General features: G+C 35.5%; 1 protein-coding gene across 1 annotated transcript; it reads left to right on the top strand.

Annotated features, from left to right (window-relative positions):
• The first annotated feature begins 12,041 nt into the window (after positions 1–12,041).
• LOC131640074 (amine oxidase [copper-containing] zeta, peroxisomal-like) lies at positions 12,042–18,140 on the top strand. Its single transcript, XM_058910484.1, has 12 exons — positions 12,042–12,479; positions 13,163–13,272; positions 13,430–13,735; positions 14,134–14,246; positions 14,352–14,682; positions 14,800–15,015; positions 15,116–15,352; positions 15,666–15,851; positions 16,038–16,178; positions 16,676–16,944; positions 17,253–17,334; positions 17,701–18,140. Exons 1-12 carry the CDS (start codon positions 12,290–12,292, stop codon positions 17,836–17,838), a joined length of 2,319 nt encoding a protein of 772 aa, XP_058766467.1. The 5' UTR covers positions 12,042–12,289; the 3' UTR covers positions 17,839–18,140.
• Positions 18,141–18,955: the final 815 nt, after the last annotated feature.

The raw sequence follows: 18,955 nt of genomic DNA, 5'->3' as shown, positions 1-18,955 counted from the left end.
TCCAGCAAATCACTTTCAATTAGAATATCTGAGATCATTCTGCCGAAAGGAATAATATTCTTCGGAAGATGAGGATACTGCTCCCGATACTCATCCCTAGATTCTTCAATAGCCAGCTTCAGGTTTTCAAAGAGTATGTTGGAAATATTAAGTTTAATGCTCTCTCCAATACAATAGAGAGTATACTTCTGATCTGGATTGATGAAAGTGGAGGAGAGAGACTTCTTTCTATGGTGAAGAGAACCCATGATGATTTCAGCCCACACCTGAAATAGAGGTCTCAACGTGCCAGTCATGTTGGAGTTAATACCAGTGACGGTTGAGATCAGTTTCTCAACTTTGTTCCAATCAACCCTTCCAGCAAGAGGACCAGTTTCACCTTCTTCATCATCAAGATTGTACAGTTTTCTGATCAGAGCCTCAGTGATCACCATTTCATGCCCTGGCACGAAAGAGAGAATGGCGGTTGGAGTGATGGTTGCGTGTGCCCAAAAATCTTTCACAAGAGCGGGAAAGACTGGTCCAACCAATCTACCCAAATAGTTAGCCCATCCTTGAGCCATAAACCTAGCTTCTGGCTTGAAAGCATATGCAGCCAAGTCAACAAAGTCCACAGGGGACTCACACAATACTTCCATTTCCGATGGAGACAAAGAGTAAGTTTTCAGAGGAACAAAGTCAAACTTGTTGAGAACCAGTTGAGATGAAGACATTTCTTCAGACCGAGAGTTACTAGAAGATGGGTTCATGATGAATGCTAGGTGAAAGATGAGTAAACTAGGGTTTATGCAGAAATGCAGAAAGACAGAGAAAGATGGTGAACGATGAAAAAACTGAACGCAAAGAGAGAGGAATGAAAGAGGGAAAAACTGAAACGTTTGAAGAATATAAAATAAAAAATAAAGGAAATGATGAATGGCATTTAATGTTACGTGACAAGAGGAGAGAGAAATTATGACAAATGAAGTGATAGAACAGTTACCTAGGAAAGGCGCCTCCTCAACTGCACGCATGTTTGTCCAAATAGGGTAGACACGTGTTACCAACTGGAATTAGATGACAAGTGTATTTTTCTGAAAAAGCTTTACGCCTTCTAATTCTGATCACTACTCCTGATTGTCATTCTTTAGAAATGATCTTGTTCTGATAGGATCATCTTTCTTTCCAATAATGACATCTTCTGAGTGAGCAGATGTGAGTCTAGGTGATCTTCTGATTGTTGGCTCTTCAGAAATCCTGAGATTCTCTAAAGATGCAGCAACTTGATCTTCTGATCCATTGCTTCTGAGACTGCCAGCTTCTGCAGCATTGCTTCTTGGTTCTACTGCTTCTGAGATATCAATATCAAAATCTGCAAAATTCTCAAACTGCTTTGGCTTTTAAAGACCAAGCTTATCATCAAACCTGATATTGATTGATTCTTCTACAATCAATGTTTCAGTATTGTATACTCTGTAGCCTTTAGAGCGTTCAGAATATCCAAGAAGGAAACACTTTTGTGCCTTAGAATCAAACTTACCAAGATGATCTTTAGTGTTCAGAATAAAACAAACACATCCAAAAGGATGAAAATATGAAATGTTGGGCTTTCTGTTCTTCCACAATTCATAAGGAGTCTTATTTAGAATAGGTCTTATAGAGATTCTATTCTGAATATAACATGCAGTGTTTATTGCTTCTGCCCAGAAGTGCTTAGCCATATTGGTTTCGTTGATCATGGTTCTGGCCATTTCTTGTAGAGTCCTATTCTTTCGTTCTACAACTCCATTTTGCTGTGGAGTTCTAGGACAAGAGAAATCATGGGCAATACCATTTTCTTTGAAGAACTTCTCAAAGAATTTGTTCTCAGATTCACCACCATGATCACTTCTGACCTTTATGATTTTACACTCCTTCTCAGTTTGGATCTGAGTGCAGAATTCAAAGAACACTGAATGAGACTCATCCTTGTGTTTCAAGAACTTTACCCATGTCCAGCGGCTATAATCATCAACGATGACTAATCCATATTTCTTCCCTCTGACAGATGCTGTTTTGACTGGGCCAAACAGATCAATGTGCAAGAGTTCTAACGGCCTTGAGGTAGAAACAACATTCTTAGACTTGAATGCAGGTCTGGAGAACTTGCCCTTCTGACATGCTTCACAAAGAGCATCTGATTTGTATTTCAGATTTGGGAGTCCTCTGACCAGATTTAGTTTGTTAATCTGAGAAATCTTTCTCAAACTAGCATGTCCTAATCTTCTGTGCCAGACCCATTGCTCTTCAAAACAGACATAAGACAAGTCACCTTCTGCTTCTCAAGATCAGAAAGATCAATCTTATAAATGTTGTTCTTCCTCTTGCCTGTAAATAGGATTGAGCCATCCTTCTGACTTACAGCCTTGCAAGACTTTTGATTGAAGATTATATCATAACCATTGTCACTTAATTGACTTATGGACAATAAGTTATGCGTTAATCCTTCTACAAGAAGTACATTAGTTATGGAAGGAGAGTTACCAAGACTTATGGTTCCAGAGCCAATGATTTTGCCCTTCTGATCTCCTCCAAACTTGACTTCTCCACCTGGTTTAAGCACCAGGTCTTGGAATGTAGACCTTCTTCCCGTCATGTGTCGCGAGCACCCAGAGTCCAGGTATCATGACATTTTGCTTTTTGTCCTCTTTGCCGCCAAGGATATCTGCAACAGAAATTATCTTTTCCTTAGGTACCCACAATTTCTTGGGTCCTTTCTTGTTAGTTCTCCTCAAGTTCTGATTGAACTTGGGTTTAGCAAAATATTTAACAGGAGGAACAGCATGATATTCTTTAGGTTTGTCAGCATGATATTTCTTAGGATGTGTCACATGCTTCTTGGTGTGAACAGTGTTAAACTTCTGTGCATGTGAAGTGAGCCTAATATCATGAGCATGGCCATATTTGAACTGATCATACAATGGCTTGTATGTGATCTTCAGATCATCAATAGGTTCAAATTTATGTGAGGTATCACCCTCATAGCCAAAACCAAACCTTCTGTTTCCAGAAACACCATATATCATAGAAGCAAGATGACTTCTGCCAATACTTCTAGATAAGAACTTTCTGAAGCTCGAGTCATATTCTTTCAGAATATGATTCATGCTAGGAATGTATTTTTGTGTTTCCGAAGGAGATCCACTATCTTTGGATAGATTTAAAACTTTTTCCTTCAGTTCAGAATTTTCCAATTCCAGCTTCTTAGTTTCAAATTCAAACTGCTTTTTCAGCTTTTTGTATTTGATACTAAGATGAGCCTTGAGTTCCAGAAGTTCTGTTAAACTGGAAACTAACTCTTCTCTAGATAGTTCAGAAAATACCTCTTCAGAATCTGATTCTGATGTAGATTCTGATCCATCATCCATTGTGGCCATTAGTGCCAGATTTGCCTGCTCATCTTCAGAGTCTGATTCTGATTCTGAATCATCCCATGTTGCCATAAGACCTTTCTTCTTATGAAACTTCTTCTTGGGATTCTCCTTCTGAAGTTTTGGACACTCGTTCTTGTAATGTCCAGGCTCATTGCACTCATAGCAGACAACCTTCTTCTTATCAGATCTTCTGTCACCAGAAGATTCTCCTCGTTCAAATCTCTTTGAACTTCTGAAGCCTCTGAACTTCCTTTGCTTGCACTTCCAGAGTTGGTTTACCCTTCTGGAGATCATGGACAGTTCATCTTCTTCTTCAGATTCTGATTCTTCAGGATCTTCTTCTTCAACCTGAAAAGCGTTAGTGCATTTTTTAAAATTAGATTTTAATGCAACAGACTTACCTTTCTTCTGAGGTTCATTTGCGTCAAGTTCAATCTCATAACTCCTCAGGGCACTGATCATCTCTTCCAAAGAAACTTCATTCAGATTCTTCGTAATCTTGAATGCAGTCACCATTGGGCCCCATCTTCTGGGCAAGCTTCTGATGATCTTCTTTACATGATTAGCTTTGGTGTAGCCTTTGTCCAGAACTCTTAATCCAGCAGTCAAAGTTTGAAATCTTGAAAACATCTTCTCAATGTCTTCATCATCCTCCATCTTGAAGGCTTCGTACTTCTGGATTAGTGCAAGAGCTTTGGTCTCCTTAACTTGAGCATTTCCTTCATGAGTCATTTTCAAGAACTCATATATGTCATGGGCCGTTTCCCTGTTAGATATCTTCTCATACTCAGCATGAGAGATAGCATTCAGCAAAACAGTCCTGCATTTGTGATGATTTTTGAAATCTTTCTTTTGATCATCAGTCATTTCGCTTCTCGTGAGCCTTACACCAGTAGCTAATTTAACAGGATGTTTGTAACCATTCAACAGAAGATCCCATAGATCAGCATCCAGACCAAGAAAGTAACTTTCCAGTTTATCTTTCCAGTATTCAAAATTTTCACCATTAAATACTGGTGGTCTAGTATAACCATTGTTACCATTGTATTGCTCAGCAGAGCCAGATGTAGATGCAGTTGGATTTGTTTGAACTTCACCAGCCATCTTTTACTGAAGCGTTTTTCTCTTCCTGAATCTTTTCTAAACACGGTTAAGTGCTTGCACCTTAGAACCGGCGCTCTGATGCCAATTGAAGGATAGAAAAACACTTAGAAAGGGGGGGTTTGAATAAGTGTAGTTTCAAAAACTTGTAAGATAAAAATAATTTGCACAAGTATTTTTATCCTGGTTCGTTGTTAACTAAACTACTCCAGTCCACCCCCACGGAGTGATTTACCTCACCTGAGGATTTAATCCACTAATCGCAACAGATTACAATGGTTTTCCACTTAGACAACTTCTAAGTCTTCTAGAGTCTTCTGATCACAACCTGATCACTCTAGGAACAAATGCTTAGACACAAGCTAAGACTTTCTTAGAGTATCCTGACCACCACGTGATCACTCTAATTACAACTGCTTAGACACAAGCTAAGACTTCCTAGAGTATCCTGATCAACACTTGATCACTCTAGTTACTTACAAATTAATGTAATCAATTCTAAGAGTGTTACAATTGCTTCTTAAAAGCGATAATCACAAACTGTGATATTTCTCTTACAGATTTAAGCTTAGACTCACTAAAGTATTACAACAGTAATGTAGTGAGGTTGAAGATGAAGTTTCTGAGCTTTGATTTGAACAACGCTTCAGCAAGTTTTTCAAAATGAGTTTATTCAGAATTCGTTCAGGATTCGTAACCTTGCTTCTCATCAGAACTTCATATTTATAGGCGTTTTGAGAAGATGACCGTTGGGAGCATTTAATGCTTTGCGTATTCCGTACAGCATTGCATTTAATGTTTCACTGTTTTGTCAACTACCTCGAGCCTTGCTTTTGCTGTGACTACTGACAATGCCTTTAATAGCTTCTAACGTTCCTTTTGTCAGTCAGCGTAGCCTGCCATCTAGTACTTGATTCTGATTTGTTCTTTGTAAATACTACGTTGAAAATCATCAGAGTACAAACAGCTTGGTGCAGAGCGCGTGATTCCATGACTTCAGTGCTTCTGCTTCTGAACTCAAGTTCTTCTGATGCTTCTAATAGACCATGTTCTGATTCTGCTTGACCATCTTCTGATGTCTTGCCAGACCATGTGCTGAAGTTGCATACTGAACCTTCTGAGTCAAAGCTTCTTAGCGCTGATTTGTGCATACTCTTTATATATTTCCTGAAAAGGAAATTGCATAAGATTAGAGTACCACATTATCTTGAGCAAAATTCATATACATTGTTATCATCAAAACTAAGATTATTGATCAGAACAATTCTTGTTCTAACAGATTGATGCTGATCCATTACAAATAGCTGAGGCCCATTACGTTGAACCATATGAAATTAACATGGTTGTGGTCATTGAGGATTGCGCCCAAGAGGTGGTTATGGTCGAAGCAGCGATGGTCAAACAAGGAACTACTGAAGGTTCCACCCAAGTGCTGAAGGCAACAGAAACCGCTGATGGTTTCATACATGTTGACTAAGTGACTAATATTACTGAAGGCCTTGTGGTAAATTTACAGGATAAGGGCATCACTGAAGATGGTGCTGTTTATGTCAATATGGTTGAAGTCCCTCAGAAAACTGAGATGGAGATAGACGAGGAGGCCAAAAGACGAGAGGAATACAACCAAGTGACTTTCCCAAAGAAGGTTAAAAGTTTGTTGGAGTTCCTCTACAGGTATCAGCGAAAGAAATTAGAGGTTATGCTTTGCCCGATATGCTGTGGAATTTTTGACAAAAAAGCTGTTAAAAACATCGAGGGATATAGAAGGATCAAGGAAAGAAGGAATATGAAGAATGTGAACAATAGATACACCTCCGACAAGAGGGGAATGCCTAGGAACCAGAACCAACGAGGACCAAGGATGCGGGCGAACAACTAATTCTCTTTCAAGCCAACTGCTGAAGCCCTAAAAGGGAAGTTAGTTAGGCCCGCTCATAGGTGGGACTAGGACCAGGCTAAATGGAAATTTTTTGAAGTTGGAAGAGGATCCTCTATGGAATATAGGAAGGAGTTTCAATTCATGAAATAACAAACATATGGCTCAAACAATTACAAAGGGAAAAACCCCATGTCCCGCTCCCAGTGACGAAGGGAGCAAAGGAGGCGAAAGGTTAAGAGAGAAGCCAAATAGAAGATGGTTGCAGAGTTAATTAGCAATGTACCAGTGGATAATAGGAAGAATGTAGAGAAAGAAAGTAAAAGAGTAAGTAGGCTATTTGAAAAGGAGAATTTTGAGGACAAGGTCGAAGATGCAGGAAATGAAGATGCCATGTTGACTGATAACTTTGACACAAATTTGGAGCCTTCCCTAGACATTTCATGTAATGCAGTGTCTGTTTTACTAAGGGAGTACAACCAAATTAGAGAGGTCGAAGAGCCATAAGAAAACATAGATGCTGAAATGGCCAAACATAGGCCAGTATGCTATTATGTCATGAATAATGGATGTGTAGAGGAGCAAAATGCCTTTTTTGAAAGGCTGGATAAGGCTACGAAAAGCCATATGAAGCCTCTCTTCGTGAGAGAAAAAGTGGAAAATATGCCCATCAACAATAATCTAGTTGATGGCATAGCGACAATGAACTTAATACCGCACACTATCTTGAAGAAGATGGGAAAGACTGACATGGACACAAAATCTCATAACATGGTTTTGTCGAACTATGAAGGCAAAATGGGAACAACCTTGAGAGTTATCCAGGTTGATCTAACAATTGGCACCATAACCAGACCAACCATGTTTATGCTGGTCGAATTGAATGCCAATTACAATTTGTTGTTGGGCCATGAGTGGATATACAACATAGGAGTAGTGCCATCTTCGATGCACCAGAGGATAACTATCTGGTGCGACGAAGAAATTGTGGAGAATATCGAAGTCGACAAAAGCTACTTTATGGCAGAGGTCACCCATGTCGAGAGGCGTCATTTTGACAGGAACTTGGCAAATATTGCACCTTGCAATCCTGCCAAATTTGCATTTTCACCCGAAGACAATGCATATTGTTCCCTTTACCTACATCCCACTCAAGGTTTTCAGTGGGATCGGCAGGTTGTAGGTACTGAAGACCTAAGTTATGCGAGGATTTAGGATATCTAACCAACTAGTTAGGGAAGTGAATTTAGTGACGATGTCTGAATCCGAGACATTGAGAAAGATTTTGACCTATGTGACAGAAAACAAACTAAAAATAGTTTTGGAGGCCGAAGTAAAATATATGGTTGTCGAAGCCAAACATGATGAAGACAACTCATAGGTCCTGGCAAGGACTTTGATCCTGAACCGCCTGATAAGGTTCAAGATAAGGTACAAGGATAGAGGCTCGACGCCATCTATGATAACGAGCCTTTGGGTTTCGAGAAAGATCTGTTGGAAAACAATACCTAGATGCTAGCGCAGGACCCGCTTGAAGAGATAGACTTGGGCGAAGAGACGATCGAGAGGCCAACATACATCAACGTTAACATCAACCGTCAACTCAAGGCCGAAGTAATCCAACTGTTGAAAGAGTTCAAGGACTGTTTCGCGTGGGATTACAAAGAAATGCCAGGTTTAAGCAAAGATCTCGTCAAAGTAAAGCTGCCAATCAAGCTTCGGAAAAAGCCAGTCAAGCAGACCCCGAGGCGTTTCGCACCTGAGGTTTTTTTGAAAATCAAATAGGAGGTCGAAAGGCTTATCCGTTACAACTTTATTCAAACAACCAGGTATGTTGAATGGATTGCCAATATAGTTCCAATCATAAAGAAAAATGGCAGTCTTAGGGTGTGCATAGATTTTAAAGACTTAAATGCTGCAACCCCAAAAGATGAGTATCCAATGCATGTGGCGGAAATGTTAGTAGATTTTGCTGCAGGACATGAGTACTTGAATATGCTTGACGGATACTCCGGTTATAATCAGAGCTTTATTACCGATAAAGATATCCCAAAAACTGCATTTCGATGACCTAGCGCATTAGGCACCTATGAATGGGTGGTGATGCCTTTTGGCCTAAAAAATGCTGGGACAACCTATCAAAGAGCAATAAACTCAATTTTTCATGATTTTATCGAAACATTTATGCAAATTTACATTGATGATATGGTTGTTAAGTCTGTTTCAAGAAAAAGTCATATTGACATCTTCGACAATCATTTGAAAGAATGAGGAAGTATGGTCTGAAAATGAATTCTCTTAAGTGCGTTTTTTGTGTGCAGGGCGGGAATTTCTGAGGCTTCGTGCTCCATAAAAAAGGGATCAAAATAAGATCAAGGCCATCATGAAAAGACTCAAGCCCTCTCACCTTAAAAAGGAATCGACAATCATGTATGTGTGTGTGTGTGTGTGTGTATATATATATATATATATATATATATATATATATATATATATATATATATATATATATATATATATATATATATATATATATATATATATATATATATATATATATATATATATATATATATATATATATATATATATATATATATATATATTATATTGAGGGCATATATATGAGAATGTCTTTTTTATATGAGAATGTGAGAATGAATCTTAACCATTGGATTTTAAAATAAATGGTGGAGATTATGTGTGAATCTTTTTTCTCTCTACTCCATTATTAAAATAAATGATGTAGGAGAGAGGAAAAAAAGATTCACACATAATCTCAATCATTTATTTTAAAATTCAATGGTTCAGATTCATTCTCACATTCTCATTTAAAAAATGCATTCTCATATGATATGCCATATATATATATATATATATATATATATATATATATATATATATATATATATATATATATATATATATATATATATATATATATATATATATATATATATATATATATATATATAGGGCATATCATATGAGAATGACATATTTATATGAGAATGTGAGAATGAATCTGAACCATTGAATTTTAAAATAAATGGTGGAGATTATGGGTGAATCTTTTTTTTCTCTCTCTCTTGCATCTTGAAATAAATGAAGTAGGAGAGAGAGAAAAAAGATTCACCCATAATCTCCACCATTTATTTTAAAATCCAATGGTTCAGATTCATTCTCATATAAATATGTCATTCTCATATGATATGCCCTCTCTCTCTCTCTCTCTCTCTATATATATATATATATATATATATATATATATATATATATATATATATATAGGACGACTCAGGTGAGAACACTTGGTTATTATGAGAAATGAGAACAATGAAAATCTCTCTCTCTCTCTCTCTCTCTCTCTCTATATATATATATATATATATATATATATATATATATATATATATATATATATATATATATATATATATATATATATATATATATATAGGACGACTCAGGTGAGAACACTTGGTTATTATGAGAAATGAGAACAATGAATCACGACCATTAAATTTTAATTTTCTTGATTTTAATGGACTGGATTAGTTTCTCTTTCTATGATCCTTAATATTTATTTTAAATCAACATAGAAATAGAAACCAATCTAGTCCATTAAAATCAATAAAATCAAATTTTAATGGTCGTGATTCATTGTTCTCATTTCTCATAATAACCAAGTGTTCTCACTTAAGTCGTCCCCTATATATATATATATAAAAGTTAATTAATTTTAAAATAATATTTTTGAGGTTTTCACTTTGGAATATTTTTATTAAATTATAATTTGTTTTACAATTCAAATGCAAGATTAATAAAGTTTTTCTAATATATGTGTGATTATTTGTTATTAAGATAATAAATTTTCTTTTTTAAACTTTTTTTAATTTTTCTTTTTTATATAATTAATTAAAAATAATATTATAAATTTCATATATGTTTTCTTTCCGTATTTAATCAAGAAAAAAATTTAGATATAACTCTTTATGGAATTTTTTTTTAAATAACCATTTATTAGAGAAAAATTACGCAAATAGCCATACTTCGGAAAAAATTACGTAAATAACCAAGTTTCAGAAAACATTGACACCAAGGCGCCATGTGAGATGGCGCCACCATTGTATCAGATGAAGGGAGGCGTCATTTGGGATGGCTCCTATGTACAACTTTTCTGCAATAAGCCATCTCAGATGGCGCCTTGGTGCATTTTCAAATGGAAAATTGAACAAAAATATACAAGGAGGCGCCATATGAGATGGCTCCTCCTCCTAAAAGTTGAAGGGAGGCGCCATTTGACATGGCTTATTGGGACTGAGTGTGCCATGTCAGATGGCGCCTAGGACTAAAAAAAAGGGAATAAGCCATGTGAGATGGCGCATTGGTGTTAAGGGTTTCAGAAACCTGGTTATTTGCGTAATTTTTTTCGAAACGTGGTTATTTGGGTAATTTTTTTTAATACATGGTTATTTTAAAAAAAATTTTCTCTTTATGTGTAGTTTATACTCCCTCCGTTTTTTATTATAAGTTGTTTTGGAGAAAAAATTTGTATTTAAATATAAGTCGCTTTACCATTCCAATGAATAATTAATGCTATTTTTCCTATTATATCCTTAAATATTTATTATTCTCTCTCCTTTTAATTATATAAATTTATTTTCCAAATGTCATTAATGAAGGATAATTTTGTAAAAACCTTCATAATTTCTCATTTTCATACAACAATTATTATTTTTCTTAATCTGTGTGAAAAGATTAAAACGACTTATAATAAAAAACGGAGGGAGTACTATTTTTTAGTGAAAATATAATAAATGTACTTAAATATTGTTTAAGAAGTAAAAATAGGAAAACATTATTTATGTGTAAGAAAAAATTATACACTATTAAATTTTCATTTGAAAATAGTATAAATCATACATAAAGAATTATATTTAAGTTTTTTGCTTAAATCAATTACATTTTTTTAAATGTCCACAACATTTTGTAAATTAAGATGCAAGAAATATTTTATTATAGTTATTTTTAACAAATAAAATTAAAATAAAAAATATTTTCACAAACACTTTCCTTTCAATATCCTCCAAATTTTATGAATTGAACATAATCGTAGTACTCTACTAGTAATGTAATATTCCATTTTTACCCACTCCCTCACCTTGATTATGACGTAAACCCGTATCTATAGTAATATAATTTCCTTTTTCGTCTTCTTTGGTGAACATCACATCAAAGAAAATGCCGAGGTTGTCCTCTCAAATTTGCCTATTACTTCTATCGTTCTATTCGTTTGGAGTTTGTAAAATTTTTATAGATCCCCCACCTACTTATCGTATTATAGATCCCATTTTCCATTGATAAGTTCCCTCCCAACAACTCTCCTCTTTTTAATTTCATTTCCTCTCATATCACTGTCGTTTACACTAACTCGTCACTACTGCCAGTAATATCCACCTCACCCTTATCTTATTATTCATTATAATTATTCATTATAATATTTTAATCATTATAATATTTTAATCATTCACGATTGATTCGGGGTCAATTCTAACATCAAATGATCTCACATTCTCACTGTAATTTTCCTAATAAATCCTGGCCAATCACCACTAATATTAATAAAAAGATAACTGAAAAAGGAAAAAAAAGATGATAGTGGAGTGAAAAGTACACACAAACACGTGACACTTGTTTCGCTATATATCTATACTGAACTTCAGTTCTTCACGTCTTTGAGTCTGGTGAAAGTTCTTTCTTTCTTTCTAACTTTCTGGTTTTCGTTCTTTATCGTTACTGTGTGTTGCAGATTTCACGTTTTGCGGTGGAAGAGGGTGATTTGCCCTACCTGCATGTCAGTGTACTGTCTTGATACCTATTGTGGTGCTGGAATCGGCGAAATAGCGAATCCTTTGCAATGGCCTCAGCTTCGCAAAAGACGACGTCACCATCGCCTTCTCCTTGTTGTCCCCCTCGCGACTCTTCCCGCTTAGCCGCCGCTCCTGCCGCCGCCGTCAAATCGGATTGCCTCCCTAACACTGTTGCCTTGATTCGTGCAATCGATTCGATTCCTGAATCGAATCCCACCAATGTCCCTTCTGCTAAGGGTATAACAACTTACTTCACTCCTTTTGAATTACACTAAACTAAATTAAATTAATAAGTTGATACGATATTCTCTGATTAATAACTTCATTTTGTTGTGTATATGTTGAAGGATCATAGGTGGTAAACTTGCATGTATGAATATTTAGATTCATAGAAATGATTTTTTTTAATTGTTTCTTTAATCTTGCGACTAGCTAGATATGTTATATGCAAATTTCACCATATAAATTGTTAATTAATATATGTGAAATTAATTATGAAGAAAAACTTTGCTGACTGCTACTCCAATTTGTTTGCAAGACGCTGGTTTAAGTTCCGACTTAGCAAAAATTGTTTTTGTATATGAAGCAACTGATTGTAATATGTTTAGCTTACTGGATCACTGGAGTTGGTGCTGATAAGAAGTTCTATCCATTTTTTTTTTTCATTTGTATGCAAGTTATTAAAGAGAAAAACCTAGAAAGACTATAAGAGAAGTTATTAAGAAAGATCTTGAGATTGACGATTTGGATAAAAGTATGGTCCTAGATAGAATAGTATGGCAAAAATTGATCCATGTAGCCGAGTCTGCTTAATCGGATAAGACTTGGTGGTTGTTGTTGTTGTTGTATGCTGGTTATTGAATGTAGGTTCTGTTTGTTTTCATTTGTTCTTACATTTGATACTATATTAACTTGGACAGGAATCCCTTCAATGACAAGGCCTCAGTCAAGCCATCCTTTGGACCCTTTAACTGCGGCAGAAATTTCTGTGGCAGTGGCAACTGTGAGGGCTGCTGGAGCCACTCCAGAGGTTGTTAGCTATGCTATGTATTTTTATTTTGTTTAAAATAGTATATATGGATATGTATATTGGATAATTTGTATATTATTAGAGAATGGATTTTGTATTGAAAAGGTGATTACATATGATGAGTCTTCTCCTCCCCAATTGTCTTTATATCTTACAGCTTAGGGATAGTATGCGCTTCATTGAAGTAGTTTTGCTGGAACCAGATAAAAATGTTGTTGCACTGGCAGACGCTTATTTTTTTCCACCTTTCCAACCATCATTACTTCCTAGAAGTAAAGGGGGCCCTGTAATTCCCACTAAACTCCCTCCAAGATGTGCTAGACTTGTTGTTTACAATAAGAAATCAAATGTGACCGCTCTGTGGATTGTTGAATTATCGCAAGTTCATGCAGTAACTCGGGGTGGCCATCATCGTGGAAAAGTAATTTCATCACGTGTTGTTCCTGATGTTCAGCCTCCAATGGTAATGTTATATCTTCCTTCCGAGCTTTAATTTTATTTGTAACCCTTGCTTGTTATTGCAATTTTTCTTTCCCTCAACAGTATAAGGATCAAGAGTAAGGGCGGCAAAACCATCCCGAACTTCTGGGTCAGTTTGTTCGCCCGGCTGCCCTGCTGATTTTGGCGGGTTGGGGTTATGTTCTCTACCTAACAACCTGGTTTCAACCTATTAAGGATCTTATTTATTTTCTTAATTTTTTGGTTTGCCAAAGCATAAGACTATCCATCTAATTTTTTTGTCACAAACACTAAATTTTTGCAAGAAGTTGATCCAAATTTGCTCAATCTATGGTTTTAGTGCGAGCTCATTATGTAATAAAAAAACGTTTTTTAAATCTATAATGTTCTCTATATCTATAGGATGCTGAGGAATATGCAGAATGCGAGGCTGTTGTTAAAAGTTTCCCCCCTTTTATAGAAGCTATGAAGAAAAGGGGTATTGAAGACATGGATCTTGTAATGGTTGATCCCTGGTATTTTATCTGGCTGTCCATTGTTGTTAGCTTTCTTGTCTGGAGACATTGCTACTATTTTTCTTTGCATTTTAACTTGTATGTGTGTTCATAACTCTACTACAGGTGCGTTGGATATCACAGTGAAGCTGATGCTCCTGGCAGAAGACTTGCCAAACCACTCCTATTTTGTCGATCTGAGAGTGACTGCCCTATGGAAAATGGTTATGCCCGCCCAATCGAGGGTATCTATGTCCTTGTTGATATGCAAAACATGGTGGTGATAGAGTTTGAAGACCGTAAACTTGTTCCTTTGCCTCCTGTTGATCCCTTGAGAAACTATACTCCCGGTGAATCCAGAGGTGGCTCCGATAGAAGTGATGTAAAACCTTTACAAATTGTTCAGCCTGAAGGTCCAAGCTTTCGTGTCAACGGCTATTTTGTTGAATGGCAGAAGGTAGAACTTTTTATGTTAAATTACTTATTAATTTGTGTCTGGAATGTCGAAAGAGTAGATGCATATTAACTAATATTAACTAAATTTGATATATTATGGTTTTTTCTCTGCCAACAGTGGAATTTGCGTATTGGATTCACACCCAAAGAAGGTTTGATCATCTATTCTGTTGCATATGTTGATGGTAGTCGAGGGAGAAGGCCGGTTGCTCATAGGCTGAGTTTTGTGGAGATGGTTGTACCCTATGGAGATCCAAACGAGCCTCATTATAGGAAAAATGCTTTTGATGCTGGGGAAGATGGCTTGGGAAAAAATGCACATTCCCTCAAAAAGGTTTTAGACTAATATATTTGTTCTCTTGTATTTGTTTGGTCTGGCATCTTATCTTTTTGGCTGGATTCCCATTTGTCTAAAGGCAAAATTTGTTTTACAGGGATGTGATTGTTTGGGCTACATCAAATATTTTGATGCTCACTTCACAAATTTCACGGGTGGAGTAGAAACTATAGAAAATTGTGTATGTTTGCATGAAGAGGATCATGGGATTCTCTGGAAGCATCAAGACTGGAGAACTGGCTTAGCCGAAGTCCGAAGGTCTAGAAGACTTTCAGTTTCTTTTGTATGCACGGTGGCCAACTATGAGTACGCCTTTTTTTGGCACTTTTATCAGGCAAGTAGGGTATCATCTGTATAAGAGATAAACATACTGAAATTAATGCAATTTTGAATTGATCAGGTTTCAGTTATTACATAAATTCACCAATATCCAGTCTCTGAGCATTCTGTAAACTATTGAGAGACTGTGCATATAAATGACCTTGTGTACCTTGTTAGTTTTTGCTAGAAGATACTGTCGGCATTTTATAAACGGTTCTTGTAATGCTTTTCATGAAGTACTGGTATATTGGGTGTTTCTCTGTTTTCTGCAACCTTCCTGGTATTGTATTTAACTCTGTTGAAAATGATGGCATATGTTGTTCCAGGATGGAAAGATTGAAGCTGAAGTCAAGCTGACTGGAATTCTCAGCTTAGGAGCCTTGATGCCTGGAGAATATCGAAAATATGGAACCATGATTGCACCAGGTCTATATGCTCCAGTTCATCAACACTTTTTTGTTGCTCGCATGGACATGTCTGTTGATTCTAGACCGGGTGAAGCTTTGAATCAGGTACTTTGGATTTAGTCGCTAAATTTACCCTTCTAGTCTTTATGTAGCCAATTTTTAACACTGAAACAACTGGGTTAGCTACTTTCGTATTTTGTTTTTAGTTCTTCATATATGAACGGACATCCACTGTGCCCAATAAAACATACAGCTTGGCTAGTGCCTTTACTCTTTCAATATGTTTTGTAGGTTGTGGAGGTCAATATGAAAGTTGAAGAACCTGGTGAAAATAATATTCACCATAATGCGTTCTATGCTGAAGAGACTTTGCTCAAATCTGAATCCGAAGCAATGCGTGATTGCAATCCTTTGACTGCTCGACATTGGGTTGTAAGTCTCCCCTTTATCTTACAACCAACTTCTTACTAAGATTTCATAATTTACTACTTCGTCAAGCTATTGAATTCTTGTTTGCAGCAATTTCTTTTATAGTATTTGAAAAGTTATTTTTTCTTATGAAAAAGTAAGTACTGTCGGAAACTTTGTAGCGTGTCTGATGTGTTATGTTGAACAGCAACACAACACTGATGCTGACGCATGCGGTTACTTTCAATCACTTTCACATTCTTAAATTATTACTAGTGTATGTGTGAATTTGGTGTCTATGTTTTTATCAATTCTTCATAAGTTTGAATTCCAAATAGATATCTTTCATACTCGAGAAATTTTTGTGCTTGGTTCTTTCTCCTGGAAAATACTTACAACTGTTTGATATCTGGTTTTGGACTTTGCTTCTATCATGGAAGACTAGAGCACTATAAATTGTGTTAAACCATGCTTCTAACAAATTGACTCCGTGAAGTAACTTTTTGATAATAATACTTCAGGTTAGGAACACAAGAACCGGCAACAGAACTGGACAATTAACAGGCTACAAGCTGGTGCCAGGCTCAAACTGCTTGCCATTGGCAGGTTCTGAGGCCAAATTTTTAAGAAGGGCTGCTTTCTTGAAGCATAATGTTTGGGTAACATCATATTCACGAGATGAAATGTTTCCTGGAGGAGAATTTCCCAATCAAAATCCGCGAGCTGGTGAAGGACTTGCTACATGGATTAAGCAAAACCGGCCTTTGGAAGAAACCAATATAGTTCTTTGGTCCTCTATCTCTCTTTCTCTCTCAAACTCTCTCACACACACACAAACACTAACATACACACCTGAATACCGGGCATGATTGACATGCTCAGGATTTTAATTTCATGTTTTATAAAATTTGCAATGCTAAATAAGTAATCTTGTATCAGCAACAATGCATTAAACCCTGTAACTCCACAAAGCAATAGCCTATTATGTGTTTACTTGTTTTATTAAAAATAGAACCCACACAAGTTTACCAGTTCAGTTTATGTTCCCAGAAATGTATTCACATTTTGCCTTCTCCAGACTAACTGTTATATTTTCAGGTATGTATTTGGAATCACACACGTCCCTCGTCTAGAAGACTGGCCTGTTATGCCAGTAGAACACATTGGTTTTATGCTCATGGTAATAACTTGGATTACTGTTTTCATTGACTTATTCTAAGAGCCTGATTAATCTGGCGTTTGCTTTTTCTCTTGAATTACTTGATATGGTGCTTTGTTGCTCATGCTTTTTATTTTTTCAATGTTATTATAAAATGCTTGAATGCAAAGAATATCAAGAATTGTTGAGTTGTTTTTGTTTTTGAAATTTTTTGGTAGAAAACACATTTTCTATCAAACGACTATTGATCTTCACATGATGACTTTTTTCATCTGTTTTTTTGGTCTCAATTATTTTTGGAGATTGGATTTGTTTATTTTAATGTATTTATGTTCATCTAGAGTTTTTCCAATTGTCTGACGTATTAAGTTCCCTTCATCTGTGCAGCCTCATGGATTCTTCAATTGTTCCCCTGCAATAGATGTCCCGCCTAATTCATGTGAAGCGGAATCTAAAGACACTGACATCAAGGATAATGGTGCTTCTTCGAAGCCGATTCAGAACGGATTATCATCAAAGCTTTAGGTGCTTGTCCCTGTCTGATGTTATGCCTCCCCATTCCTGATGCAGGTGAAACACAACTGTACTATTTTGGCATCCATAGACAGACCAAGTTGAGCATATTTTATTTTTAATCTACAATAATAACCAAGCTATGGACTTAATCTTGGTTTTCTAGTTTAATTCTGTGAAGTTTGCTGGCAATATTCATTAGCTTTGTCTTCTTACATTAGAGCACTGTGTTTCCAAATTTGACGTTTATGTACTGCTTTAAAATAAGTGGTTTGATACCACGGTCTATGGTGTGTTATCAAGATTCAGAACTATCTGGCGGTGTTGTGACTTTTTATGGTTGCCTGTTTCTTTTCCCTCTTCATAATATAGCTCAAATCGATATAAAAAAATGTGATAGCATTTGATCAACTGGATAAAAAAATGTGATTGCAGAATGTTAGTTTGGAAAAAAAAATTAATTACACTAATTTATTTCAGAATTTTAAATAGGTATTTGAATTAAGAAATTTGTAATTTATAGTTGGGTTCTTGAACTTCTTAATAGGTTGAAAATAGGTCCTTAAACTAAATTTTATTTTTTATATTTGGTCTCTGAACTCTTTAAAAATGATTATCAAGTTCTCGTGATACTTAAACAATTTTTAATACCATTCATTCTATCGGGCGTTATAGAAAATATAAGTTTTTTATTGCTTTTCTTCTAATTTTTAAGTAGTCCTTTTGAAAATTAAAAAATGACGTTGGAATTTTAGAATCCAACCGAATTTTACAATGGGGGATTTAGATTTAAAGATTTTAACTTAACATTATGTATTTTTGGTTTAATATTTCTTTTCCTTGTTAATTTTGGAGTTTATTTTGTTTCCTTAATTTAAAAATGTTATATTGATTTTTTAATTTTTCAAAAATATACTAACATAATTAGGCGTAAATTTAAACTTTAATTTTGAATTTTTTTGGTTATTAATTAGATAAAAAAAAATTAAAATGATATAATTTAAAGAATTAAAAAACAAATATGAACATTTTAAACTTGAATGACTAAAATAAACTTCGAGATTAACGGTCAGGATCAATTGATTTATGAATATTATCATAAATGATACGTAAATGATTATATTTCAAC

This window comes from Vicia villosa, unplaced genomic scaffold, assembly GCF_029867415.1.
Source record: "Vicia villosa cultivar HV-30 ecotype Madison, WI unplaced genomic scaffold, Vvil1.0 ctg.002927F_1_1, whole genome shotgun sequence".
Classification (NCBI taxonomy): domain Eukaryota; kingdom Viridiplantae; phylum Streptophyta; class Magnoliopsida; order Fabales; family Fabaceae; genus Vicia; species Vicia villosa.
The sequence above is the reverse complement of the archived record's forward strand: the minus strand, read 5'-3'. Positions and strand labels throughout refer to the sequence as shown.

Coding starts and splice junctions, on each gene's coding strand:
- LOC131640074 (XM_058910484.1), top strand. CDS start 12,290: ATGGCCTCAGCTTCGCAAAAGACGACGTCACCATCGCCTTCTCCTTGT. Junction 12,480..13,162: donor CAATGTCCCTTCTGCTAAGG/GTATAACAACTT, acceptor TAACTTGGACAG/GAATCCCTTCAATGACAAGG. Junction 15,016..15,115: donor ATGCACATTCCCTCAAAAAG/GTTTTAGACTAA, acceptor TTTGTTTTACAG/GGATGTGATTGTTTGGGCTA.